Raw genomic sequence first — 27,724 nt, 5'->3', positions numbered from 1 at the left:
CATGCAGATGTATTCTTTGGACAGGTTCAAGAGCTGCACGAGCAAGGGCTTGTTTTCTGCTCTGAAAATCCACAACCTCATTTGTCTATCGCTCATGCTGTGAACTGGTCATATTGACCTGAAGGGGATTTTCTTTTCTTCAAAAGTGCTAGTAAATGTTATTGCGCTGGACTAAAACTTATTGATTTTGCTCACACAGTATATAACAACTTAATACAGCAGGCATGTACAGAATGTAGTTTCAGACCACAAAATGCCTTTATTGTAAGAATGCTCTGTCAGTTTTCTTCCTAGAAAGCCAGAGTCAGGTTCTACAAGCCTATATTAGAGGCCTGCTGACACAATATTTAGTATGCAATTTAATAAGAGTTTGTGACAAAGCAATTTGGACTTGAGCTGCATGCAAAAGCTGCTCTGTGAGAGTATTTAGACTATGCATCTGAAAATAGAATTGTATTGTATCAAGCAGGGGTGTGAAACCACATTACAAAGTGTCTCTCTCACATGCAAGGCAGTTAATATTTTTTGAAAGGGAATTGTTACTGCGCAGATTTCTCTTTTTTTTTATTACATTCTCATTCAGCAGGCTGAATATATTTCTGTAACGGCCGGTTAAAGAGCGGCATGTGGCCTCAAAGCATGTTGTGTTAAAAGAGATTAACAGAAATGGAAAATGACACCTGAATGGTGAAGCCTTTTGATGCACTAAGGCTCTAATGCGCGAGAAAGCAAAACCCAAACATCCCAATCAAATAACTGTTTTGGCGGGAAAAAAAACAGGAGTAAACTGTTGTATCTGTGGCCAGTATGTGTAAAAAGCATGACACACGAGACAGTTGCTTACGTAGATGCCTCATTAGCGACTGTTACGGGCCGTTACAGAGAATGGGAATCTACATCGCAACGTTGGATTCTTCCATGTTTTAGGTCACGCTCAGGAGCACACAGTGTGAACACATGCAAGTCACCACAGAAAAAGATGACCATTTACTATTAATATTTTTTGAAAACCATCTTACATACACTTTTACTAAAATGAACTTATATGTAAATCTCTTTAAATAAATCGTCATTATTCAGTCTCCTTCACTACACAGTGGTACTGATAACTGCTAAAACACTTTGATTAGAGTAGCAAAACCATGGCTATTTTTAAAGGGGAGAATACATCTCAAAAAGTGGATAATTTATCTTTGTTATATACAGTATCATCATATTGCCCAGTAAAACGGCTCAGTGTAAAAGAATTAAGCCATTTAAGTAACATAACTTACTAGAAGCTGCTTTTAAACTGTGTATTGTGGATGCTATGTAAATAAATATCTTGACTTGAATGAACCAAGTTGAAGATTTCTTACTATTAGAGATGCGAAAAACAATGCAAGCGATCAAATTAATAAATAAAATTGAATGCGTACAAACAAGTGGCTGCATCAATGAGCTGCCGCAAGATAACTTTTCATATATGATTTTCTTCTATTTGCAGTGTGAGGGGTTACAGTTTAATGTAAACCACTGTATAATCTAAAGAGATCAATTATTAAGACACATCTTTTGAGTTGTTTACCATACCAAGTTTCAGTTTAACTTTCATACAAGTTATGTAGTGAATATAGACATTTTTATATTATTTAGTGTTTATATGATTCAACTTAAGATTGCGTTGGAATCATGAACACTTACTGTATCAACATAGGGTTAATAAAAAGCAGAGATATTTGCTGCAGACATGGATGGCATAACATTACTCCTTATCAATGTCTTCAGAAAATACCATTTATTTATTGTATTTTTTCAGCTTTCTAACACTGTGGCAAATTATGTAAAGTAGAATAATATAAACATTAAATAATATCAAACGTCTACATTCATTATATTATCCGGTCTCCTCTGTATCTCCTGTGACCTAAATTCCCAGAATGCATTGACGCCAACCGTCCGGTCCGCCGAAGGGTCAACGTGACGTGAGTTAATACATAGGAATAGAAAACAGGTTAATACATTTAAAAACAGAAACCAACACATTCTCACCTGTGAAAAGTGATACAATTATGATACGATTTATTCGGAAATGTAAATACCGAAAGTTTTTACAACCAATGGCTTCGAATCTTCATTGATTCTTATGGTGAATGACGTCAAAATGACCGTTAAAAATTGCGAACTCTTCTACGTGCTTGATGCAGTCGAATGGGGAATCTACCCAGGGTTGCCAAATTGGACTACTTTAACACTAGTGCCGCGGGATGTTTTTAATGTCCGCTGGTTTAAGCTACCCCAATAACGTTATATCGAGCCCCTAAAATGCATATTTGACCAGGTGAACCCCATTAAAACCTTTATTTTACCTCACCGATTATCTGATTTTTACCTGGGGATTTTACCGAAATGTGACTGAGCTAGTTTTGAGTAGCAATTGAGCGGGTTTTGTTATGAAAACCTGGCAACCCTGAATCTACCTGCACTTGGTTGCTGTGTGGTCACGTCCCTGTGTTCATATCACGGAATAACTCGGAAGCAGGAAATATCTGAGTTACTGGTGCACCTGACGCCGAGAAAAAGCGTCTAGTAAATAGCAGGTTGATTTAATTCTTGCAGCCAGCGGTAAGATATACATTTCCTGCCCACATTTTGTATCAACTATTATAGCATCTAAATCATTTTAATATATAATATTTTTGCAGGCTATGAATAAGAATTGTAAGTTAACTTAGGCTACTGGAAAGAAATAACGTTACTGGGTTTGATTTCAAATCCTTTTTGACATATAATAAAGATTCTTTTAGTACTATTGTGGACGAAAAAAATATAACTTTTAATGCCATTTATTGTCATCAGCAGCCTGTTTCCAAACGATGACTTTTACCAAGCCAGTACGACAGCATCGCACAGTTCTTGGTGAATTTGGGTTCAGATTCAAAGCTCACCAAATGATTCTTTGATTCGTTAAAAGGAATTGGTTCATAAGAATCAATTGTTCGGATATTGGACTACGTTTTTTGCACGTTTATTCATAAGCTGTTTAAAAGATTCACTGCAGTTTCATGTTGCTGATTAGTGCAGAAAGGGTTTTTCCCCCCTCTAATTTATTTATTTATCGTTTTTGCATTGTGGGTGTTTTCAATGACAGTATAATTTCACTGATAATTTTGCAAACGATATAATCTTTTAGGTCACTATGTCAGAGAAAGATGAAGAGACATTCAAGTCTGTGGACTTGGAGCAGCAAACTGAAAAGTCTCCGGAACTAGAAATCAATCCTCAAGAATCTCCTAGTGAAACAGACAGAGAAATAGACAAACCCAGCACACCACCTGCTGAGGCCAAAGTGGAAACCACACCCTCGACCTCTACAAAGACTTCAACAGTCAAAGCTAGATGGACATCATCTGTGGAACAGTTTAAATTGAAGAGATTTTTTGTCCTCAGGGTAATGTCTTTCTTTTTCAAGTCTTGTTGTTTTCTGGGTAGACCACAAACTGGTGTTCCACTCTGTTAGTAATAATTTCTGACACATTATGTACATTTATTTTGTGTGTTGGTGCAAACAAACCATGGTTGCTCTGTGGTATAATATAGTGCTGCTTACAACACCTTTTGTAAATATGAATATCCTTAATCACCTATTAAGCAAACAATGACAGTCATAATACTCTTTAATTGTCTGTTGTCTGCCAATACTAAGTCAAACATGTATCTTAACCTAAAGAGATAGCAAAGGCTGTTTTGCTGTGTTTAGTTTCCTCAGTCTACCTGAGGTCATTTGATTAGCAAATAGTGTTTGTTGGCCAGCTCAAAGGCCATATTTTGCTTTGTGAAAGTGGTGAAATGGAATCACCCATGCCATAAAACTATTGTATACATTTGCATTTGCAGCCAACACTTGCAACTATTGTTTGCACTTGCAATACAATTGCATTTGTATGACTAAGCAATACAATGTGTTATTACTTGTATTTTAATCAAAAGCATCTCTGGCTTTGTGTTTCTGGTGTTGCACAGCACTGTAGCTAATTAATAGTTAGATTTTGGTGTGGCACAACACTATAGTCTATTAATAGTTATAATCAAATCAGTTATACTAACCGATGAAGGAAAGAATTAAATATGCATGACAATCTGTAATACTTTATGCACATTTAAATTGAAAGTACATAGGTTTAATATTATAGTTTTAATCTTTTTCAAAGCTTCTCCCATATGGACCACTACAACCATGTTTACACAAACAAGAACATTATGACATTCTAATATTTGGTCAGTGTCAAACACACCTTTTTGGAATTAATAGATGATCTAGCATTTTGCTCTACAGCACCCTCTAGAGGCGTCTACCCCCACCAACACCAAATGTACAGATGCTTAATGAAGATTGTTGTGTTTGACATTTTAGCCTGGAACGTTGAGCCATGGTATTGAAGATGTTAAATCTCTGGTAAACCCCACAGAAGATGGTGCTGTCCAGAGTGTCTGGCTCATGGCTGAGTAAGTGTTTTTTGTTGTTGATGTTGTTGTTGTTGTTCTCTTAGTTAAGAGTACTTTAAAAAAAAATATCCGTAGAATGTTCTGCAAATGTGCAACATTTACATGGAGTAAGCAAATCTCTCTCAGGTCTTTTGTCAAGTAAGCACTCACTACAGGACGCAATCCATTATCTCACTCAGTGTTCTGTAAATAAGTGAAATGTGCAGGAAATAATTCAAATTAATTAAACAGGCAGCAGAATGGAGCTGCTAGAAGACATTTTGCTAAATGTGCTGGCAGATGTCAACTTCTATTTGTCTTCGAGCAGGCTTACAGGAAACAGTTTTAAGGCCTTGCTATATGATAATAAATAATATATATATTATAGTTCCCATGTTCCGGACTGGTACTCACGTGTGCACACCCACACACAGAGAGACACACGTTTTTCCAGCAATGCCTGAGCAGTTCTGTGGTTTGAGATTAGGCTTGAAACAAAAAATGAAGTTAATGGAATTCATGCATTTTGACTGCTATAAATTTTTTATGGAAGACTATGTTTTTTTGCTGTCAAAACAAAGACACCTGAAAGGCATGATATACAGGTTAGTTACTTAGTCTCATATGCCACATTTGTTCATTATCAAACATTCATATAACATTAAATGCATTATGTTGCCCTGTGTGTGTCCTCACATTATGTGCATAATTTAAAATCTATGTAGAATTTTCTTAGAAAAATCTTACTACTAGTATGTTACTGCTTATAAAACAGATCTCTGGGGGGCCCAAAAGTTTGTGGGTTCTCAGAATTGCCTTAACTACCAATTGCAGAAGAACTCACAAAAACTCAGCATTAGAATTCACAGCCAATGCAGCTAGCTATTGATTGATTGGCTGATTTGCAATAGAATAGTCTTTGAAATGTATAAAATGCACTATGCATAGAATGGGGTCGGTGAAAATTTTGAGAGAAAATATAAATGTTTGTATATTTTTGTAAAAATAAAGAAAGAAATAGGTTTATCTCTTCTTACTTTGCCTATAAATTTTAAAAAAAAGAAAGAAAGAACTAGGTTTATCTCTTCTTACTTTGCCTTTAAATTAAACAATGATTGCTTTTGTTGTATCCATGAGTTTTTAAAGACAATTTTCTAATTGGATTAATATTTACACTTAATATTAAATAGTCCATCATTAAATTAATTTTAATTAAAAATTTACTTTTGTACTTTAACTCTACTCTAATATTTGGTAGAAAAAAGTTAAACTGATACACTATTTAGTACAAAGTAAATATTTTCCAAATAACATTTAAATAATTGCTTTCAATGTGACAATTTAACTACAAATCATTAATTTAAGCATTTTAGACAGGGATCCCTCGCAAAAGAATCAACATGCTTTGCAAGAAAAGGCGTGAAAAAGCGTGCTCTAAGTTGCCATTTAGAATAAATGGAATAGAAACAATACTGAGACAAGATTCATTTGTCTGCATGTTCCAAACTAATCTGTCAAACTGTGAATTAACGTATGTCCAACAACTTGTTTTAGAATCCTACTGTGCTTGATCAAAGTTGTGGAAGAATTGTGAGAGATAGATTTGTGGGAATGTAGGCCAGTGTAGTTACATTGATGTATTGTATGCATCACAGCAGAGGTCTGCAGTAAGGCCCAGTAGGCTAACATGTTCCGGATAATTAAACTCTATTTTAATGAAAGATGCTGTAAACAATATTAGCTAATCTGGAACTCCTGCCAGACCACAAACATCCTTATGTACTATTGAGACATAATTTATTGTGCAGGAGAGCAGCAGCACATCATCTGAGTGATGTCAAAGTAGTCAAAAGCAGCAGGAACAGAATTTTTGCATGACAAATTGCTTATGAAGTTTAATATGGTTCTTAAGTGATTGATCCGCTTCAACTACCAGGTGATATTTCAGAACATTTGGTTCAGACAGAAATCATAAAAATTCAGTCATTCCATAAAAAATTTGATACAGCAAAGTTAAATAATTACCTTACAAAATGAAGATGGCATTTATAAATAATCCAACACCAGAGTAATTAGCGATGCACAATATTTTTATTATACTGTATCAATTGAGATTTTTGTCTTGTTTATAGTTGTCGTCAATATGGGATATATAAATGTATACATTTAGATTATCTTTACTGTTATGTGATTGTTATTCTTTAAAAATATGAATAATTTAATGACGTTCTTAATCCTCAAATCTTAAAATGATTTTTTTTTTTTTTGCTGTACATGATAATGTTACATTTGCGATTAACTTGTAGCATATAAGACAACTGAATATCAGTTTCATTTATTTAGAAAGGTTTTCAATGTTTTTTTTTGTTTGTTTGTTTTTATCAATTTATGTTTTATAAATAGTCTTAATGTTGGTTGTTTATCTGTTATTATTATCTGTTAAGATTTAACTAGAGACAGTGAAGGAAGGGAATAAAATCAGGAAAGGACTGCAAACCAGGACTCAGACTATGGCAACAGACTATGACTCTGCCATTGGCCAGAATTTTAGTATTGTGCATCTTTACAATATCCATATTTTTACTACTCTCCCCATTTTCCTGTTTGTGTAGGATTGATCATTGGAACAATGAGAAGGAGCGTTTGGTGCTCATCACAGAGAACACCCTCCTCATCTGCAAATATGATTTTGTCATGCTTAACTGTGAGCAGATTCAAAAGATATCACTCAACTTCATTGACCGCATCTTCCATGGTACCTTCTGCTTTCCGCCACATACCCTCCTGAAGTAAGTAGCACCCTTGCTTTCATCAGCATCACTTCATTCATTTTTGAAAAGGCCATATCTCATAAATGAAACAAAAAAAAGTCTTAATTTGCCAGTATTTCCTCATCTTTTCACACACATCTGATATTCACATTGTTTGCTCAACTCTGAACAACAGAACCAAAAACACAAACACAAAAAATTGTCTACACTTCACTGATTGTTTTTGCCATGTGTAACAGAGCCTCGTAAGTTCAAGGACTCTCAGAACATATTTTTCTGAGAAACATCTTTCAGACTGGCATAATGCCAGTTTTGGAAGTCAGTTACAAATTCCTCCCCACTTTTTGCATGTCATGCTTAATTGCATGATAAGAGGAAAGTCTGGGGAGAGATACAGGTCATAGAGATGTGCTCTTCCAGATGACAGCTTGGCTTCCTGAGATTGAGAGATAGACATGTGTTCTGCTTCAGTAATGACATTGTGTTTGTATTCACAATATGTAAACAAAGGAAAAAGCCAGTGTTACCTTAAATTCTTGGCGGTCTTAAAAATGTAGGCTTGGGCTAATAGTCAGAGTCTGACTTGTAACCCAAAGGTTGCAGGTCTTGGTACCGGCAGATACTGACTACGTTTACATGCAGCCAATAACCCGTTCAAAACCGGGATATTAGCAATAACCCGGTCGCACACTGCCATGTAAACACCGGTAAAAACCGGGATATTATACCTGGGGTACCCCTTTTCTAACCTGAATATTTGGTCTTGTAAACGCGTTTCGGCATATCCCCATCAAAATGTGTGTTCTGCGCATGTTCTATTCGCAAGGAATCTTGGGCTTTTGAGTCTTTGGATACAGGAAGAAGAATCGGAAATGACGCATATTGCGTCTTACGTCCAGACGCTAACCGTGCGTCGCCGTTTACAACGGGATACTGGCGACTGATTACACATTCCATGTATACAGGAGTAACTCTCTCTGCTCACGCATGTAAACGGGTTATCCCGAATGTTTCAGAAACCCAAATAGCGACCTTAACCCGACCATAACCCGAATTTTAACAGCTTGTAAACGTAGTCATTGTAGCTTGGTGGAGTGAATGACCAGCGCTCTCTTCCACTCTTAATACCATGACTGAGGTGAGACTCTTGAGCAAGGCACCGAACCTGCTCTCCGGACGCCGCAGCAAAAATGGATACCCAGTGCTCCGGGTGTGTGTGTTTGTTCATTACTCACTGCTATGTGTGTGCACTTGGGTGGGTTAAAAGCAGAGTAAAAATTTAGAGTATGGGACATACACTTTCACTTCCACTAAAAGCATATGAACTCTTTATGCAGAAAACCAAGGCAATTGAGCGTTTTTTTAGGTTTCTGACATCCGAAGACAATCATGATCTTTGCTTTATGTGTCTTTGTGAGGAGTTGAGGAACTGAGCTGCACCACAGACTCAACAGACTGCTGCTTCCATTGGGTGTGCGCTGGCAGCAGTGATGGCTATGGAGAGGCATTTGTGGTTAAATCTTAGAAGAAAGAGAAAGCCTTTCTTCTAGATTCTTCGCTTTCACCTTCTGGGCTTTTTGGCATTTCCGATGAGGCGGTGGTTGAGAAGTTCAGGGAAATTCAGTTGTAGTCCGCTGCTTTCACCAAATTTATTCCCTGCCGTCCCAAGTCTTCATCTAAAATCTCTGAGGGGGCTGGTCCATCTCGATCTTAGGATCATTGGCAGGATCAGAAGAGTAGTGTGTCTACTCGGGGCCCTCCTTCCTTTAGGAGTCAGGCGCAGAGGCGGGCAAGTGCTAAGAGGACGAGAGCAGATCTCAGGATGGTGCTGGATTAGAAGTGTCACCATTCTAATCTGCACTCTGATTTTAACACTTCTTGTTAATATTTATTTGATCCCCTGCTGATTTTGTAAGTTTACCCACTAACAAAGAAATTAAGGTTCTGTAATTTTTATGGTAGGTTTATTTTTACAGAGAGAGACAAAATATTAACCAAAAAATCCAGAAAAAACACATTATATAAAGGTTAGAAATGAAATAAGCATTTGATACCCTACCAACCAGCAAGAATTCTAGCTCCCACATGCTGGTTATGTACCCATGTGCAACACAGATTAGTCCTCCCAATAAGAAGTTACCTGTCCACGCAATCGGTGTATTCCATTCCAACCTCTCTCACCACCATGGGCAAGACCAAAGAGCTCTCAAAGGATATCAGAGACAAGATTGTAGCTCTGCACAAGGCTTGAATGGGCTACAAGACTATCAGTAAGAAGGTTGGTGAGAAGGAGACAACTGTTGGTGCGATTATTCGGAAATGGAAGAAAAACAATATAACCATCAATCTGGCTTGGTGTGGAGATCCGTGCAAGATCTTGCCTCATGGGGTAAGGATGATCATGAGAAAGGTGAGAAATCAGCCCCAAACTACATGGGATGAGCTTGTTAATGATCTTAAGGTAGTTTGGACCACAGTCACCAAGCAAAACATCAGTAACACACTACGCCGCAATGGACTGAAATGAGGTCCCCCTGCTCAAGAAAGCACATAAACTGGCCAATTTAAGGTTTGCCAAAGAACATCTAAATGATTCAGAGAAGGCTTGGGAGAAAGTGCTGTGGTCAGATGAGACAAAAATTTAGCTCTTTGGCATTAACTCGACTCATCGTGATTGGAGGGAGAGAAATGCTTTCTATGACTCCTAGAACACCATCCCTACAATCAAGTAGGGGATCAAATAAGTATTTTCGCCACTGTACTAGCTCTCTTACTGCATGACACAAAGGCAGCAATACGATCACTGGCATTTATTTTTTCTGATAACAGTGGAAACAACTTAAAGGGTACATAACATACACAGTTTCACCTAATCTCATGTTAATCTTGAGTACCTATAGAGTAGTACTGCATGCTTCATATATCCAAAAAGTCTTTAATTTTACCATATTTATAAAAGAAAAATATAGCTTTCCGATTCTCTCCAGAAAAAACAGAGCTCCTGGAGGCATGCCATGAACGGAGCTATAATACTGATGTTTTGTGTTGTTTCCATTAACATACATTCACTTATGTGCTGATTTCCAACAAAAGATGCAATTTTACTTACATGAATGGGGTATTTTATCCCAGGGACCGCTCCATGTTTAATAGCAAACGATGTGCAAATCCAATGTCGACTTGGGCCTTGTTTATAAAACATTCGTCACTGAAATGACCAGAACACACAAAGGCACTCCGTTGCTGTCCCTGAAAAACAAACTGCATCCACTGTTTGTGTAACGCTGGGTTCTTTGGGAAGCTGAACATGGTAAACTTTCCTTCACATCCAAAAATGCAGTTATTTGGAGTCATTCTCGAATAAATCCTATATAGCCCTGCTGACGATTTCCCATTGAAGCGCATTGATGTGCGCGGTCTCGCTCTCCTCTGGTCAACGTGTGAGCGAGCATGCTTTTCCAAGAGAAATGCTCATATAAGGAGTTCACTATCGTCTACGTCATTAAATCCACGATTGAAGAAAAAATGGATGTGCTTTCTGCTGTCTCAATCTCTGTGAACTGGGGAAGTCGTGGCTTAGTGGTTAGAGAGTTTGACTCCTAACCCTAAGGCTGTGGGTTTGAGTCTCGGGCCAGCAATACCACAACTGAGGTGTCCTTGAACAAGGCACCGAACCCCCCAACTGCTCACTCGGCGCCGCTGCATAAATGGCTGCCCACTGCTCCATGTGTGTGTTCACAGTGTGTGTGCACTTTGGAAGGGTTAAATGCAGAGCACAAATTCTGAGCATGGGTCGCTATACTTGGCTGTATGTCACTTCCCTTCACTTTCACTTGGATTGGCCACAAAAATAAACCGAAACTAAGCCTATAGACTACTTGCCTCACAGACAAAGATATCTATAGAAAGCTTGAAATTGTATACTTTGAAATGAACCAATTCATCTTGAAAACAAGAACTCTCTGACTATATAATTTGTATGAAAGGTGCATTTCTCTCTGAAGGCGTGTCCTGTTCTGCGAAGATGGTGCTTGATAAGCCAGGGTGATGGCATCCACAATCCAGTGGGCCATCCCTTTTTAGAGAGAGCCTTCCCCTTCTGCCGGCCTCCATAACAGAAAAGAGCTGGTCTGAGGTCCTAAAGTGTTGTGTCCGATCTACATAGCATCTCAGGGCTCGGACGGGACAGAGAAAAGCTAGGGCTGGGTCTGCCTCCTACGGGGGCAGCACTTGCAGGTTCACCTTGTGAAAACTTTGGGCACACAGACGGGCCGGGGCCTCAGGAATACCTTGGAGTGAGCCGGCCCAAACTCTAGGCACAAATCGTCGACAGAAAATACGTGTAGATTTAACTTTATTCCCCCCCTAAGGAACCTGATGGCCAAGTCATGTTTACCTACAGACTTCCCTTCCACAGGGTCATCGTTAGCAGTGATTGCAGTGACCTAGACTTTCAGGGTGGAGGGAGACCGCTTAAAACATCTTGGGGCATCTTGGGGGGTTTCTCGATGAGAAGAACACCACTCGATGAACAAGTTCCACTTCAAGGTGTAAGTGTGTTTCGTAAATTGTGCTCTTGGCGAAGTGATGGTGTCCACTACCTCTTGGGGTAGGTCACCAAGAACCTCCATATCCCGTCCAGGGACAAGACATGAAGTTTCCAGAGCTCTGGACATGGGTGCCACAGGGTGCCTGTCTCCGAGGTCATTAGATCTTTCCTCAGAGGAATCCACCAGGGATGCTCGCAAGGAGCATTAGTTCGGGTAACCAGGTCCGAGTTGGCCAATACAACACCACAAGTGTGGTCATCGCATGACCCAGAGAACTCCCGGTGACCTTCGACGCTCAAAGCTCGAGGTCAGTAATGGTTCAGAGCTCTTTCAGAACTTCCAGATTTTTATGAATAGAATTAGAGAAGTGAGTGATAAAGTTAGAGGGTCAGAGGGTCAAACAAAGATAGAAGAGATGGGTTTTAAGCCGATTCTTGAAGATGGCTAAGAACTGAGTTGGGGAGGTCCTTCCACCAGGAGGGAACATTTAATTTTTGGGATGGCACAATCAAGCGACGTTCACTTGCAGAACGCAAGCTTGCAGATGGCACATAAGTCTGAAGTAATAAATTCAGGTAAATGGGTGCAGAGCCAGTGGTAGTTTTGTAGGCAAACATCAATGCCTTGAATTTTATGCGAGCAGCTTTTGGTAGCCAGTGCAAATTGATAAACATGATGTGATGTGTATTCTTTTTGGCTCATTAAATATTGATCTTGCTGCAGTGTTCGGGTTTAATTGTAAAGGTTTGATAGAACTGGCTGGAAGACCTGCCAAGAGAGCATTGCAATAGTCCAGCCTAGACAGAGCTTGAACAAGGAGTTGTGCAGCATGTTCCGAAAGAAAGGGTCTGATCTTCTTGATGTTGAATAAAGCAAATCTGCAGGATCAGACAGTTTTAGCAAAGTGGTCTGAGAAAATAAGCTGATCATCATTCATAACTCCAAGGCTTCTGGCTGTTTTTGAAGGAGTTATGGTTGATGTGAAATTGTGATTAAACGATGGGTTTGCTGGAACCACAAGCAGTTCTGTCTTGGCAAGGTTGAGTTGTGATGGTCCATCATCCAGCAAGAAATGTCTGTTAGACAAGCGAGTTTGTTAAGTAGTGGAGTTATACAATCCTGTCTAAATGATGAGGGAAAAACACTAGTGTGGAGGGATGTGTTAATGATGTGAGTGAGTGCAGGTACAACTGCAGGAGAAATGGCTTGAAGGAGATGAGATGGAATAGGATCAAGTGGGCAAGTAGTAGGATGATTAGAAAAGATGAGTTTGGAGACTTCTGCCTCAGAGAGTGAAGAGAAGGATGTAAATGAGTGTATGTTTGTTGGTGTTATGAGCTTGACTGATTGTGGTGTGGGAAATTGTGAACTGATGTTTTTAATTTTATTAAGGAAAAACATGGCAAAGTCGTCAGCTATTAGAGATGAAGCAGGAGGGTGAGGAAGAGGACAAAGAAGTGGGGAATTTTTTTTTAAAAGCATGCAAAAGTTAGATGAATTGTTAATTTTGTTATGGTAGTATGTCATTTTAGCAGTGGAGACATTAGCAGAGAAGGAAGATAGGAGTGACTGATACACATTAAGGTCAGGAGTATTTTTGGATTTGCGCCACACCCTTTCAGCAGCTCTGAGTTTAGAAAGGTGTTCGCGTAGAACATCAGATAACCAAGAGGCAGAAGGGGTGGTACAGGCTGGCCTGGAAGACAAGGGGCAAACAGTGTCTAAACAATATGTAAGAGTGGAGCAGAAAGTATCAGTAGCACTGTTAGCACTGTTGTTAGGGGAAGGAACTTCAAGGAAGTGAAGATGAAACCATTGCAGCTAACTGGGAGGGTGAGAGTGAGTGTAGGTTACGTCAAAAGATTAGATGTGGAGGGGTAAGTGATGTGTCAGGGAACATGTTGAGGTTAAGAGTGAGGAGGAAGTGATCCAACGTGTGCAGTGGAGTAACCAGTACATGATCAGTAGAGCAGTAAGGCCACTTAATATAAAGTGAGACCAATTTAATTAATATAAAGTCAACTGATAACACATTTAGTCGACGACTAATCTACTAGAAAAATCTTTAGTCAGGGGCAGCCCTAATGACTTCCTTGCAAAATTAATTATTGGATTTATGTAAGTAATTTTGTCTTTGGATTGTAACCTTAAGTGGCCCTGAAGTGCTGTTCCAACTTGGATCAGTAACTTATAATATTCTCACAATAAAGTATTTTGTAAATTTGGGAATATTTTAGCCAATGGCTTTGAACTCTCATTCATTCCTGTACTTTTCTCCGTCCTCAATGTGCGACGAATGAGGAAAATCTGAGACCATGAGTAATTTTTCCTAACTGCATTAGCAGTTTTTACAGGGTGATAAAACCCACAATGCAGCAGGATTTAACAAATGGTATCAGAGGGGAAGGAGGCTCTTTTCTTCTTTTAATTTTTGTGTGGAGGGATTATTTGAATGGAAATAGGATGTAAGGAGGACTTTATGACACAGGGAGGGAGGGGAGAACTGTCAGTACAGCTCTTGAGAAACCGATTAGAGGTAGAAATTAATGTAGTACTTTCATCTAAACCTTTTAAAGCTGGCTCAGGGGACACCAACCCAAATAAAACTAATTTGATGAATAAAATGTAATGCGGCGTGAAGTACTTAGGAGAGGCATGCTGTATTGAGCTGACTTTATCTCCCCACATTACATTCAATTATAAATAAAATGCCATCGAAAACCACCCTAGAGTGTTGAAGGAAAAAAGCAAGCTTTAAAGCCACTCTCTTTCTTTTTTCTTTATCCTTCCACATTTTGCTTAATCATTTCTTTCCATCTCCCACATAATTTTTTATTGTCTCTCTCTCAATCTCATACTCAAGCTGTCTGCACTTCTCTCTTTTAAATTAATGTGCACACAGTTCCCTTCATATGTTGTCCTTTAACTTACAACACCTCTTAAATATTATTTATTTTGTCTCATTGACTGTAATCACTGCAGATGATGAGCCCTTCATTCTTTTATGGTTAGTCACCTCAGATGACACCTGAGATGTTTTTTGTTCAGAATCTCACTTACAGTACAGTAGTGGGACAGTAGAATACAGGATAGTAGAATACTACAATAGAATTGCCTCAAAAAGGCAAATCTTAGCTATTACTTAACACCATCATTCAGTTTCAGTCCGATTAATTATTGAGCAAATGGATTGTCTTATGGTTCTGTGCTACGGTCAGTATTATCTTCATGTTAGAATGTATACATTGCAATGCTCCAGTGTTATAATTGCAGGCATTTGTGCATTCTATGGAAATTCAGTGTGCAGATTTTAGTCTCTGTTTGTGTTGTTTCTTTGAGCTATCAGTAGTTGACACTGGATCAATGCAGTGAATCAGCCGAATATTATTAAAATATCCCAGACAGTGTGAACAGGACCCCAACAAAAAATGCAGGGCTCTTGAATCATCTTGAAGGCATCCACATTTTCACTTACTACTTCAAGTATATTTCTGGAATATATTGGCACCATATCAGTTCTAATGTTAGTGTTTTTTTATTCATTAATAAGTTTTGGTTAGGATTAGATATACTACCATTCAAAAGTTTTGACTCTGATATATTTTATGGTTTTTAAAGATGAATCTTATGCTCAACAATTAATACTGTGAGATATTATTGGCATTTAAAAAAATTGTTTTCTGTTTTAATATATTTTTAAATGTTTTTGTTTTTATTCCTTTAATGGCAAAGCTAAAATTCAGTGTAATATGATTCCTCTGAAACCACTCTAATATGCTGATTTGGTGCTTATGAAACATTTCTTATTATTATCGATGTTAAAAACAGTTAATATTTGTATGATTTTTTTTTTAAAGCATCTTTGTTGAATAGAATATTCAGGAGAACAGCATTAATGACAGAATGTTATGTAAAAAGTATTTACTGTCACTATTGATCAATTTCATGCATTATAAGATTACATTTACTGTCATCTAGCACTGTCGTGTACTGCATAATTTTTAGCATATCTATTTTTAGAATATCTATTATAATGTTGTGATGCCTAAATTAAATTGAAGCATTTAAAACTAGTGTGTATTATACTTTACTTTTGTTTTCAAAATGTAATGAATAATTTTAAAATAATTAATGGCATATTAACATCAGCCAGAATTTGTATATTGTGCATTCAGACAGCATTTGAAAACTGTCAAAAACATCATATTTAAAACCTTTCCTCAAAAGGTTGAAAAAAAAAAAAGTGTGCCGATTACGTGTGGACTTTTGCCATGAGTCATTACAGTGATTAATGACTTTACTAAGGACAAGACAGCCGTGTTAACTCTTTTTTTTTTCTGTTCTGCTTTTAATTCCAAGACTGTACATCTCTTAGCAAAAAGAGCATTGGATGTGTATTCAGTCAGTCAGGAAAAAGTTTTCACTTGGTAATGAAATGTATTTACTGTACATCCAAACAATGCAGTGATTACACCATGTCCAAGTTTTCTTAGCCCCGATGTGGTGCAAAGAGAGTTCATTCACTGCGGCTGGATGAAGGAGTGTTTTCAAAATGTGCTTTTCAACCCAGACTGTCTAGACATTACCCATCTATCCTGCACATCACTCATGTGTTCACAGTAGCTTGTGCTGACAAGAACTTGTTAGAAAAATTTTTACAGAATGTTTCTATAAAAGAATTTTTAAAAAGCAAGTCAAATGTAAAAAGGATGTTTATGAAACAGTGTTTCCAGTGTTTTCAGCTATCTGTCAAAGGAAAGCATATAGAGAATGAAATTTGCAATTAAGCACAGAAGATTGCCATTAAAAAACTTGGATAGGCGAAGCAATGACCATATATCACCACAGAGAAGACCGAGAATAACTGTTCTGTTTATTATTATGAACTGAAATCAAAGCTGAATTTTCAGCAGCCATTACTAAGTCTTCAGCGTCACATTCTAATATACAGATATTTTGCTCAAGAAACATTTCTTAACATATTTTTATGGAAACCATTATAATCTTGTCTTATGTCTTCTGTCACTTTTGATCAATTTAATGAGTCATTGCTTTTTTTTTTTTTTTTGTAATTACTGTTTTTTTATTTTAATAGAACACATAAAAATACATCGCAACAAAGACATCCCAGAACCTCCCCCCATCCCACACCTATTCCATCGCACCCCAAAACCCAGATAAATACAAAAGTAAAACAATACAAGATCAAATAAATATATATATATAACATATATAACAGAACTAATAGTAATATAAACAACAGAATGACATCTTTAGACTAAATAACAAAATCTTCGAGACTATGGAAATCCAGTTCTTCCACATAGATGCGGGGTTAGTCTGTGAAGAAGACAGTTCCAGGTATAGTATTTCCAATAAAGAATGAATCCAACACTTAGCAGAAAGGTCATGAGAGGTGTCATTCCAGCGCTGAACTAGTATTTTTCTTTGCCGCAGTCAAAGTTGCTAGCCAAAATTTCTGTTCTTTCTCTTTTACAGAAAATTGAGAATTATTATTCAACAATAAAGTTACAGGATCTTTTGGAAAACGAATCTTGATAACCTTGTACTGCATAAAAACATCAAGCACAATGTCCCAAAACACCTGGACAGTCCCATAGCATATTATGTTTCAAAGTGTCAAGGCAACCTGGTCCGCAAAATATTCAATATGGATGGGGTGAAATACTCATAGCATATAACGCATTAATGAGTCATTGCTAAATAAAAGTATACATTTCTTTAAAATAATTTGTATAGAACTTCAAAATTAAATGAAATGCTGATTTTTTTATTTTATTTTTTGAAAATGTTTTGTTCTATCGATAGATAAATCTAAACTAATCAACCACGTAACATTACTGAAAACTTGATTATGAATCACACAGGTTTGCGGTTTGGTCAGCAGAGGGAGCAGTTTCACACATTTAGAGCAGCATCCACATACAGTATTATTCTTCCCAAACAGCACTGTATCCAAAACCACCTTGCACATATTACCTGATTAAGAACCAGGCTAGCAAAATAACTTCTGAATCACTTTTTAGTTTTGCAGATTTCCTAGACCTTGCGATCTATCTTCGCTTGTGCCATTAAGTGCTCTGGGCGGGGTGTAAACTGCACAAACAAAAGGACTGTATTGCAGCATTCATAGTGATTGACTTCCTGGAATGGATTAGCTAAAGTTTACATAGGGATTTGTTAACCATTTCTTAACTATGTGTCAACATGCTAGTGCTTGTCAGGTCATTCACTGTATTGACTGTGTCCACTGCAGTCATATAGATTAATGTTTCAGCATCGTTTGGACATGAGTGACTCTGGGATGATTTGTCAATGTCAAGAAGCATAACGCTAAATCTCTAAATCGTGTGTGTTTTATACGGTGAGCGCGGATTTATTCCTGACTGCAGTAAAATATTGTCTACAGTGCTATGAAAAAGTATGTGAAACCTTTGGAATTGGTGGTTACATGTATTAATTGGTCATAAAATATCATCTGATCTTCATCAATGTCACAAGTATAGACAGACACAATGTGTTTAAGCTAACAACACAAAAACAATAGTAATCTTTCATGTCTTTATTGAACACATCTCATTAACTAACACTGCTGTAAGTAAGGGAAGTGACTTTTTGTGATGAATTTCACAATGAATTTCTTCTACATGGCAGTACTAAATAAAAACTATGGTATTTAAACAAAATAAGGAACAATACACTTCATTGTGCGGTAAAAAAAAAAAAAAAAAAAAAACATTGAAAGCTCAAAAATTTAATTTGATGAAAAACTGATGACATTTAATGCAGAAAACCAACCAATTCAAATATGAACATACTTTTTTTGCAACTGTATGTTACACAGAAGCATTACGACATGTATGATTTCCTGGCATTTACTTTCCTGAATCTTCACCCCATGAGGAAATTAGTCACTGGATAGAATAAGGCCCCACCTAGTATGTCTTTCTCTCATCTTCCCTTTTCTCTTATTCTCCGTCTGTGTCTTTCGTTCATGCAATTATCCTGTCAATTAAAACTTTGGCGTATAGACGTCTATGCGGTGAGTGTTGTCAAATCTGGTCATGCTGCTCAATCGTGGGATCTATTGAGCAATCTGAGGATTTGTTTGTTGGCTCTGGCACTCCGCGAGCCACTTGCCATGACAGCTGTGGCAGACCTCTGATATTCATCTAGTGTGTTACCAGTCCTCAGTCATACAAAGAGCAGTGGACCGCTACAGGAATTTCAAGACGCTGCACCACAGCTTTACTAAGAATACATTGGAGTGTGTGTTTCTTGTTGTTTATTTTTGAGCTGTTTAAAAAATGAAACTCATCAATCCTACATTAAACCTCCCATGCTACTGTATATGAATTGTTTTATCTTCTTTCTCAAGTCATCTAAGGTAACACTAAATGACTGTAGAAAAAACAGTTTCCCATGTGTTTGTCACTGACATGCCATTTAATCTAAGGAATGTGAAGTGTTTTCCTGTAAAGTTCATTTTGGTGTTTCTGTATTTAAGTACACTACATTGTAGCATTAAATGACAAAATGGCATTAAGAAAATTTCTCATTGATCCTGGCAAACCAATCACATAATGGCTCTGATGTCACTGAATCCCTTTCAGATATTTATGTCAACCAGTCATCATTTGCAGATAGCATAGAAATCATAGAATAGTGGTGTAAAATGAATCACAACCGTTGCAGAAGTGTTTAAGATCACTTAAAAACAGCTGTTTTTTGATAACAGACTCCAAAACACTTTAAAGCAAACATGCCAGCAAACATATATCAATTTATAACATGACAATATTTTATTATTATTATTACACAAAAGCAGTTTATTAAGGCATTCCCTTTGTGGAGGGACTCTGACACTTCTGAAATTTTTGAAAATGATTTAAATTATTTAATAAAAAAAATATTAATAGTTAAGTTTTTGCATATGTCTTTTTTTTTTATTTCTTTGAACAAGAATATTGTCTGCACTATGAAGCAATTACAATTTAATGATTAATGTGACTTTGAAAATGATAAAATGTATTTATAATATTTATATACACTATCCCACTATTGTTTTTTGTAATTGTAAAACTGAGTAACATTTTGTGCCAAAGCATTTTTTTTAAATTACTCTTTTGCATCTTTATATTTGAAAAATGTTCCTTCAAATACTGTACATAAACAGACACAAAACATTATTCAAATTTTATGGCCAGCAGGAAACCTTAAATGAAGTGTGACTTTTTTTCTAGGAATACACTTCTGTGTGTAACGCATCCCAGGGAAGCTTATGCGTCATGCATGACGGATCTTAGTATTCATTTTTCACCTCCTCTTTTTTGCCTTTTCATTTCATCCCTCCCTTTCCCTCCCTTTCTCAATCATGTAGAGTGATGGAATGAAATAGTCTGTGCGTATGCGAGAGAGAGAGAGAGAGAGACTCGTGGCAATGATCAGTGAAAGCTCAAGCCTGTACCATAAACAGTGAATGTCCTAGCCCTCTGGCTGCTGCGGCCCAGCCCTCTGCCTGTCTCAACTGGCCCTCATGTACTGATAGCTTTCCTCTGGAATCAGCTCTCACACACACACACACACACAGAGTAAAACACACATCTGCTTTCCCACAAACAACGTATGCACATTTGATGCTTTTAAGCAAACATACAAAACGTTATATACTCAAGACACAGTCAAATTTTCAGCCTTTTATTTCTGAGTCAGATTTTGTGCCGCCCCATAATAACCTTTCCTCCTTTTTTCTCTCAACACAGCAGTTTATTCAGCAGGGTGTAGTCAGCGAGACCTCAGCAGCCATTGTCAAGTTCTGAAAGTGTTAGTGTAAACAGGCAGCACCGGGAGAGCTGGAGACACAGCCTTGCCCTGTAGTTACGTTTTTTTTTTTTTTTTTCTATCTAAAGAGTCCCTCTTTCTCTGTAGCTTTAAGGTATGTGTGTTTGGAGAGGATCTGGTCCTGCTTAAGAGTCTGTTGTTTTTGTCAAAGTACGACACACCTGGAAATGCAACAGGAACGTTTTTAAGCATCTGTACACATAATCAAATCAATCGTCTTGAATTGGAGATGGGGATATGTATTGATAAAAGGATTTATGTGTTAAGATTCCAAGCACTGACATATGTGCACACTGAAAACAGAATGTTATATGTGCTACATAAAATACCCTAAATGAAAAAACTGACATTAAACATTAAACAAGAAATAATTTATCTCACCCCCCCCCCCCCAAAAATAAATTTCATTTATTCATTTACATTGTCATATAATATCTTGAAATAAAAAAGCTGACACCTGAAATTATTAACTTTAAGGCGCTATTGCAACCTTTTTTAACCTGTACAAATTAGTATTATTTTTATTATATATACACTTCTTTATTTAGGTTGATTGAGAGATATTAAATGACTGTTTTTTTCAGTATATGTAAGCACTGCGTCATAACTTTGAGATATATGATTTGTGACAAATTCGGAGAACTAGTGAATAAGTGGAGAGTGTTGGGGAAAAGAATGAAGAGAAAATGAATCAGTTGTTTTAACCCTCAGGCTGAATGTATCTATCTATCAGCCCAGAAAAACAAAAAAGGACAGTTAAAAGCTCCTGCGGCTAAACACTGAATGCTTTGTAGTGATAACAGTGGATGCTTGACTTTACCTGGAGCCCAGTCTTTCTGTATGAGAGTGAACTGGTTACGTGTTGTGCTGAAGGGCACATCAGTCTCAGTCAGACACACGAGAAGTGTTTGTCTAATGAAATTTCACTTCCAATAAAAACCCTACACTTTAAAAGAAAATAAAGGTTCTTTACTGGGAATGGTTATTTCATGGCATCGCTGCAAAAAACCCTTTTGAAACCTTTTATTTTTAAGAGTGCATCTAAGATGACAAATTCCCGAAGTTGAATTTACACCAAGCTCCTTCCATTAAAAGCTCTCTTGAATTAAGGAAATGCCAATTACATTTCTCTGATTTCCCAGACCTCTCTGTTAACTAATCATTCTGAAAACAAAGAAAAATGTTTTTATATATATATATATATAATTCATCATTCTGTAAATTGTAAACAGGCACCATGCAATAGGTTTCTGGTGCAAATGCAAAAACGGAGTGTGATGCGGCACAATAACAGCCAATCACAATCTATTCAGTTTTTAATTTACATTCATAAGGAACGTGATTTCAAACCAATGGCATGTTACTGTGGGCGGGGCTGCTTGGAGCAACAACACAGAAATAGAAACCAAGCAGGAAATAAGCAGGTTCAAAACTCATTTAAACGCTGAAGATGTTTTACTGCTTTTCAGTTTATTTTGTTGCACTAATAGATGATGCAATACTTACAAATTGGTATTAAATGAAGAATGTTGATAAGTCTCTTGGTACAACTGTATGGTCCATTTGTAAAAATCACAGCCTTACATGCCATGACTGATGGAGAAATGGTATATAGTCAATTGTGAAAGATGTTTGCAAAATATGGAATGGTGCCAGCACATTTCAAAGAGCGAATGTTTGGAGGTTTTAAAGCCCTGTGTTTGCTGCCAGGCGCTCTTTAGTCTTTTGAGGTTTCATCAGCCTGGAAAATAAAGACATCCCCTCTAGGCTTTTCATTAAAATCTATTTACTTAAAATGGCATGAGAGAAAGGCAGGGTGAATGAAAGAAAATCTGATGAGCGGAGGGAATTGCCTCTAAGCTTAGCAAACATTATGTTGGCTTGTGCATAAAAGAAGCAACCTGAAGAAAAATGGTGGCAGTTTTGGCAGGGAGTGAAGCTGGTGGGGGTCTGGGTTCAAGCAGACCTAATTGAATGCATGAAATTGTGAGTCACTGAGCAGATAATGCACTTGTTAGTAAGGGTTTGCAGCTGAAGAAAAAACAGTACAGTTGAGTAATTTCTGCATGCTTTAGCAAACTTTTTGATGCTAGGCACCTCCAAATGTGCTGATCCCCTTTGTGAGATACCCACTTCCTAAAATATATATATTACAAAACTGTTGAGATGAGATTTGGAGTTTATTTTTCCCTCTTAGCAGAGTTTAATGTATATTTCTCTAGAAATGCTGTCATTTATGTCATTGCATACATGCATTACGTTATGTGTTTTTCAGGAGAGAAGGTGAGGGTGTGCGGGTGTTTTGGGATAAACTCAGAGAACCGTCTTTCACTTCCCGCTGGAATCCGTTTTCTGTTGACTATCCTTTCACTACATTCACCTATCACCCTGTCAAGAGTGCCAATGAGGAGCTGGGTCGCCTGTGTGATGTGAGTATTATAATGCAACACTTCCGTCAGGTCTCATGCCGTACATTTCTATAAGATGTCTTGTTTTAGTCATACTATTAGACTTAAAAATGGCAAAACCCAAACTTTAAATGAGCTCAATTCTCAAATGCTGTTTATTGACAAGTATTTCGGAGGCGCTGCTACAGACGGCTTACAGAGGTGGAGTAAGAATCCACAGTTTCTTGGAATTAGAGTTTGGAAGAAATGACGCATTCATGGATGGTGTAATATTTATTTCACCACATGTTAAAGATTTCAAAGAATGACTGCCTGAGGCTGAGGAAAGGTTACTTAAGGCAGCGTTTCTCCAACTTCTAAAGCCACAGGGTCAGGAGAAATTTACTGAAAAATCTTACCAAAAAAACAAAAAAAAACTATTGACTATAAATATTAATGTATGAAAGGCTTACTTTTTTTACAAAGGGGCTTAGTGATTTCGCATTCATTATACAGGTTTTAAGAAGCCAGGCACTGAAAGTTGATCATTTAGATATCAATATGGTAATAATGATAGTTTACTGTGTATCTCATTGCAAAATGTGCGGACTGAATGTAATGACACTTGTGAATTGAAATTAAATGAAAATGTTTCATCATTTCAATTTATGTTAAATGCAATTAGTTGAACATTGGAGTGATTTGTTTGCCCACTTTGTTTGCGCACTATAAAGAAGTTTATCTTTATATATGTGTAAGTCAATGGAGTATATTTTTAGCAATAGCCAAAAAAAACATTGTATGGGTCAAAATTATAAATTTTTCTTTTATGCCAAAAATCATTAGGATGTTGAGTAAAGATCATGTTCCATGAAGGTATTTTCAAAATGTCCTACTGATACATCAAAACTTAATTTTTGATTAGTAATATGCATTGCTAAGAACTTCATTTGGACAACTTTTTTGCACCCTTAGATTCCAGATTAATCTTTCAGATAGTTGTATCTCGGCCAAATAATGTAATTTTGTATCGTTATATATTTGGATATAAAATTGTATTTATACATATTTGTAATGATCAGGTTGCAATTTTGTACATTTAAAATGATTACATTTGAATGTAATGATGAATAACACACTACAATTACAAAATCAAGTATTTTATATGTGTAGAATATCAGTCAACATATCAGAAAAAAGTATATACAGTTTTGTTCAAAATAATAGCAGTACAATGTGACTAACCAGAATAATCAAGGTTTTTCGTATATTTTTTATTGCTACGTGGCAAACAAGTTACCAGTAGGTTCAGTAGATTCTCAGAAAACAAATGAGACCCAGCATTCATGATATGCACGCTCTTAAGGCTGTGCAACTGGGCAATTAGTTGAATTAGTTGAAAGGGGTGTGTTCAAAAAAATAGCAGTGTGGCATTCAATCACTGAGGTCATCAATTTTGTGAAGAAACAGGTGTGAATCAGGTGGCCCCTATTCAAGAATGAAGCCAACACTTGTTGAACATGCATTTGAAAGCTGAGGAAAATGGGTCGTTCAAGACATTGTTCAGAAGAACAGCGTACTTTGATTAAAAAGTTGATTAGAGAGGGGAAAGACTATAAAGAGGTGCAAAAAATGATAGGCTGTTCAGCTAAAATGATCTCCAATGCCTTAAAATGGAGAGCAAAACCAGAGAGACGTGGAAGAAAACGGAAGACAACCATCAAAATGGATAGAAGAATAACCAGAATGGCAAAGGCTCAGCCAATGATCACCTCCAGGATGATCAAAGACAGTCTGGAGTTACCTGTAAGTACTGTGACAGTTAGAAGACGTCTGTGTGAAGCTAATCTATTTTCAAGAATCCCCCGCAAAGTCCCTCTGTTAAAAAAAAGGCATGTGCAGAAGAGGTTACAATTTGCCAAAGAACACATCAACTGGCCTAAAGAGAAATGGAGGAACATTTTGTGGACTGATGAGAGTAAAATTGTTCTTTTTGGGTCCAAGGGCCACAGGCAGTTTGTGAGACGACCCCCAAACTCTGAATTCAAGCCACAGTACACAGTGAAGACAGTGAAGCATGGAGGTGCAGGCATCATGATATGGGCATGTTTCTCCTACTATGGTGTTGGGCCTATTTATCGCATACCAGGGATCATGGATCAGTTTGCATATGTTAAAATACTTGAAGAGGTCATGTTGCCCTATGCTGAAGAGGACATGCCCTTGAAATGGTTGTTTCAACAAGACAATGACCCAAAACACACTAGTAAACGGGCAAAGTCTTGGTTCCAAACCAACAAAATTAATGTTATGGAGTGGCCAGCCCAATCTCCAGACCTTAATCCAATTGAGAACTCGTGGGGTGATATCAAAAATGCTGTTTCTGAAGCAAAACCAAGAAATGTGAATGAATTGTGGAATGTTGTTAAAGAATCATGGAGTGGAATAACAGCTGAGAGGTGCCACAAGTTGGTTGACTCCATGCCACACAGATGTCAAGCAGTTTAAAAAAACTGTGGTCATACAACTAAATATTAGTTTAGTGATTCACAGGATTGCTAAATCCCAGAAAAAAAAATGTTTGTACAAAATAGTTTTGAGTTTGTACAGTCAAAGGTAGACACTGCTATTTTTTTGAACACACCCCTTTCAACTAATTGCCCAATTGCACAGCCTTAAGAGCGTGCATATCATGAATGCTGGGTCTTGTTTGTTTTCTGACAATCTAGTGAACCTACTGGTAACTTGTTTGCCACGTAGCAATAAAAAATATACTAAAAACCTTGATTATTCTGGTTAGTCACATTGTACTGCTATTATTTTGAACAAAACTGTATACTAAACATAATTAAAACATTAATAAAATAATAATTAAAAATGTACTTTTAAATTTTGAAATTATTACAAAGTGTTCGTTTTAAAACTATACTTAAGCATGTAAAGAAGAAAAAAGCTATTTTAAATAGTGTAACAATATATAAAACTTCATAGTCACGGGAAAAAGGAGGCAGACATTCAAATGAAAACTTTAATAACAAAATAAACACAAAACAGCGCGACAGCCCCTCACGGACGACTGCCGCGCACAAACCAAACCAAACCACAAAATTAAATCCATGCCTGGTCCTCTCTCGTCCTTCTCTGTCGTAACTCCTTCTCTTTATACTTCTGGAGCTCCTCCGTGGAACTCGCTCTGTTCCCACGGTTCTCGGCCCCGCCCCACTCATCCATATAGTTTTAAGATTTGAAGTACACTACAAATACACTTTCAATATAATTAAGCACTTGCTTTTTCACAAGGAGTGCTTAATTGTATTAAAAGCTGTATGATTTTGTAGTTGTCATTGCTAACTATCTGAAGTAGCCTTCTTCTTATGTCATGATGACTTATTGGAGTCGGGGGCCCGTGGACAGTTTAGGGCAATGAAAATTTTTAGACAATTAACCAGAAATAAAGTCCAAGTAATAGTTTAACCATATGCATAGATAGATCACTTTCAAAAACATGAGATGCAAAATTGTCCCTGGCTCACTCATCATGGCCATGCGGTCCAGGACAATCTGCTGTCCTTTTAAGTATTTACAGTATGTAGTTCAAGGTGTGAGCGAAGGGTGTTATGCAGGTGACCACACAGATCGCATAACCAGTCATTTGCACTTCTGGGTGTCTGCTCCCACAGCCACATTCCCATTCCTCACATTCCACCGCTGCTGTGTACTCAACCTGACAAACATGAGATGAGTTAAGTTTTCAAAAGATGTTTTAGTACTGAATAAATAACGTTTCCATATTTTCCTTCATTGTTTAGATTGAAAACTTCAGGGAGCAGCTGACTTTGGCAGCACAGAATGCCCACAGCAAGAATCCTGTACCTGGGAAAGCCAACGGAGTTCTTGTGCTGAACCAACCTATCCTAATCGAAACATACGTGGGTCTGATGTCTGTCATTGGCAACCAAAACAAGCTGGGCTATTGCTTAGCACGAGGCAACATTGGTTTCTGAGTGCACTTTGTGAGTCTTCCAGTGATGGTTTACACTAAGTAATTCTCTTATACCAGCTTGGCATGTGTAACTAATACTTATAATAAGATACTTAGGATATTTGAAATCAAGGAACATGTATCATTTGTATTCCTAAAATACATTCAATATCCATCAAACCTTTTAGTCTCATCTAGTTATACTGCCCCAAAATCTTTTTAAATAACAATGTCAGTTGGGTCATTTCCTTTGGGTTGTGTCATGACATAGAAAATATGTTGTCCCTCCTCCTACGACTTCCTGTGTAGAAATATCTTGTTTTTAGTTTTGTTATTTCCCTGCAGGATCTGATTCATCGGCTATGTGATTTGTAAAGTGCCTTTACTTTCTGTATTTATGCTGATATTCTACCTCATCACAGGGCTTCTTACAGAGCAACTGATGCATGAAGGTACACTTCACTATTATTACAGTCGAACAGAGAGCTGGATTTTCCCTCATTTTGTAATGACTACATTTGCTTAGTCGTCTTGATTTGTTTCTACAGCAGAATGTCAAACATATTGTGAAGTCTTTTTAAAAATAAATAAATGCTTATACAGAAACTTGGTTCATTAGTGCTGTATACATTTTCATTAACTTCAATTAGGAGTAATTCAAACAAAATTGTGTCTGATGTGTGCTTCATTTATCTGAATAGTCTGCAC

The 27,724-nt window shown here is 37.2% G+C and overlaps 1 protein-coding gene across 2 annotated transcripts; it reads left to right on the top strand.

Annotated features, from left to right (window-relative positions):
* The first annotated feature begins 1,946 nt into the window (after nt 1-1,946).
* On the top strand, nt 1,947-27,626 carry LOC113050612 (tumor protein p63-regulated gene 1-like protein). Of its 2 annotated transcripts, none has more exons than XM_026213776.1 (6): nt 1,947-1,964; nt 3,173-3,430; nt 4,394-4,485; nt 7,077-7,253; nt 22,923-23,076; nt 26,844-27,626. In XM_026213776.1, exons 2-6 carry the CDS (start codon nt 3,179-3,181, stop codon nt 27,036-27,038), a joined length of 870 nt encoding a protein of 289 aa, XP_026069561.1. In that variant the 5' UTR covers nt 1,947-1,964; nt 3,173-3,178; the 3' UTR covers nt 27,039-27,626. The 2 variants fall into 2 exon arrangements, with proteins under 2 accessions (XP_026069561.1, XP_026069560.1); XM_026213775.1 differs by lacking the exon at nt 1,947-1,964 and adding an exon at nt 2,235-2,604.
* Nucleotides 27,627-27,724: the final 98 nt, after the last annotated feature.

This window comes from Carassius auratus, chromosome 31 (genome assembly GCF_003368295.1).
Source record: "Carassius auratus strain Wakin chromosome 31, ASM336829v1, whole genome shotgun sequence".
Classification (NCBI taxonomy): Eukaryota; Metazoa; Chordata; class Actinopteri; order Cypriniformes; family Cyprinidae; genus Carassius; species Carassius auratus.
This window is presented reverse-complemented; position numbering and strand designations above follow the sequence as displayed.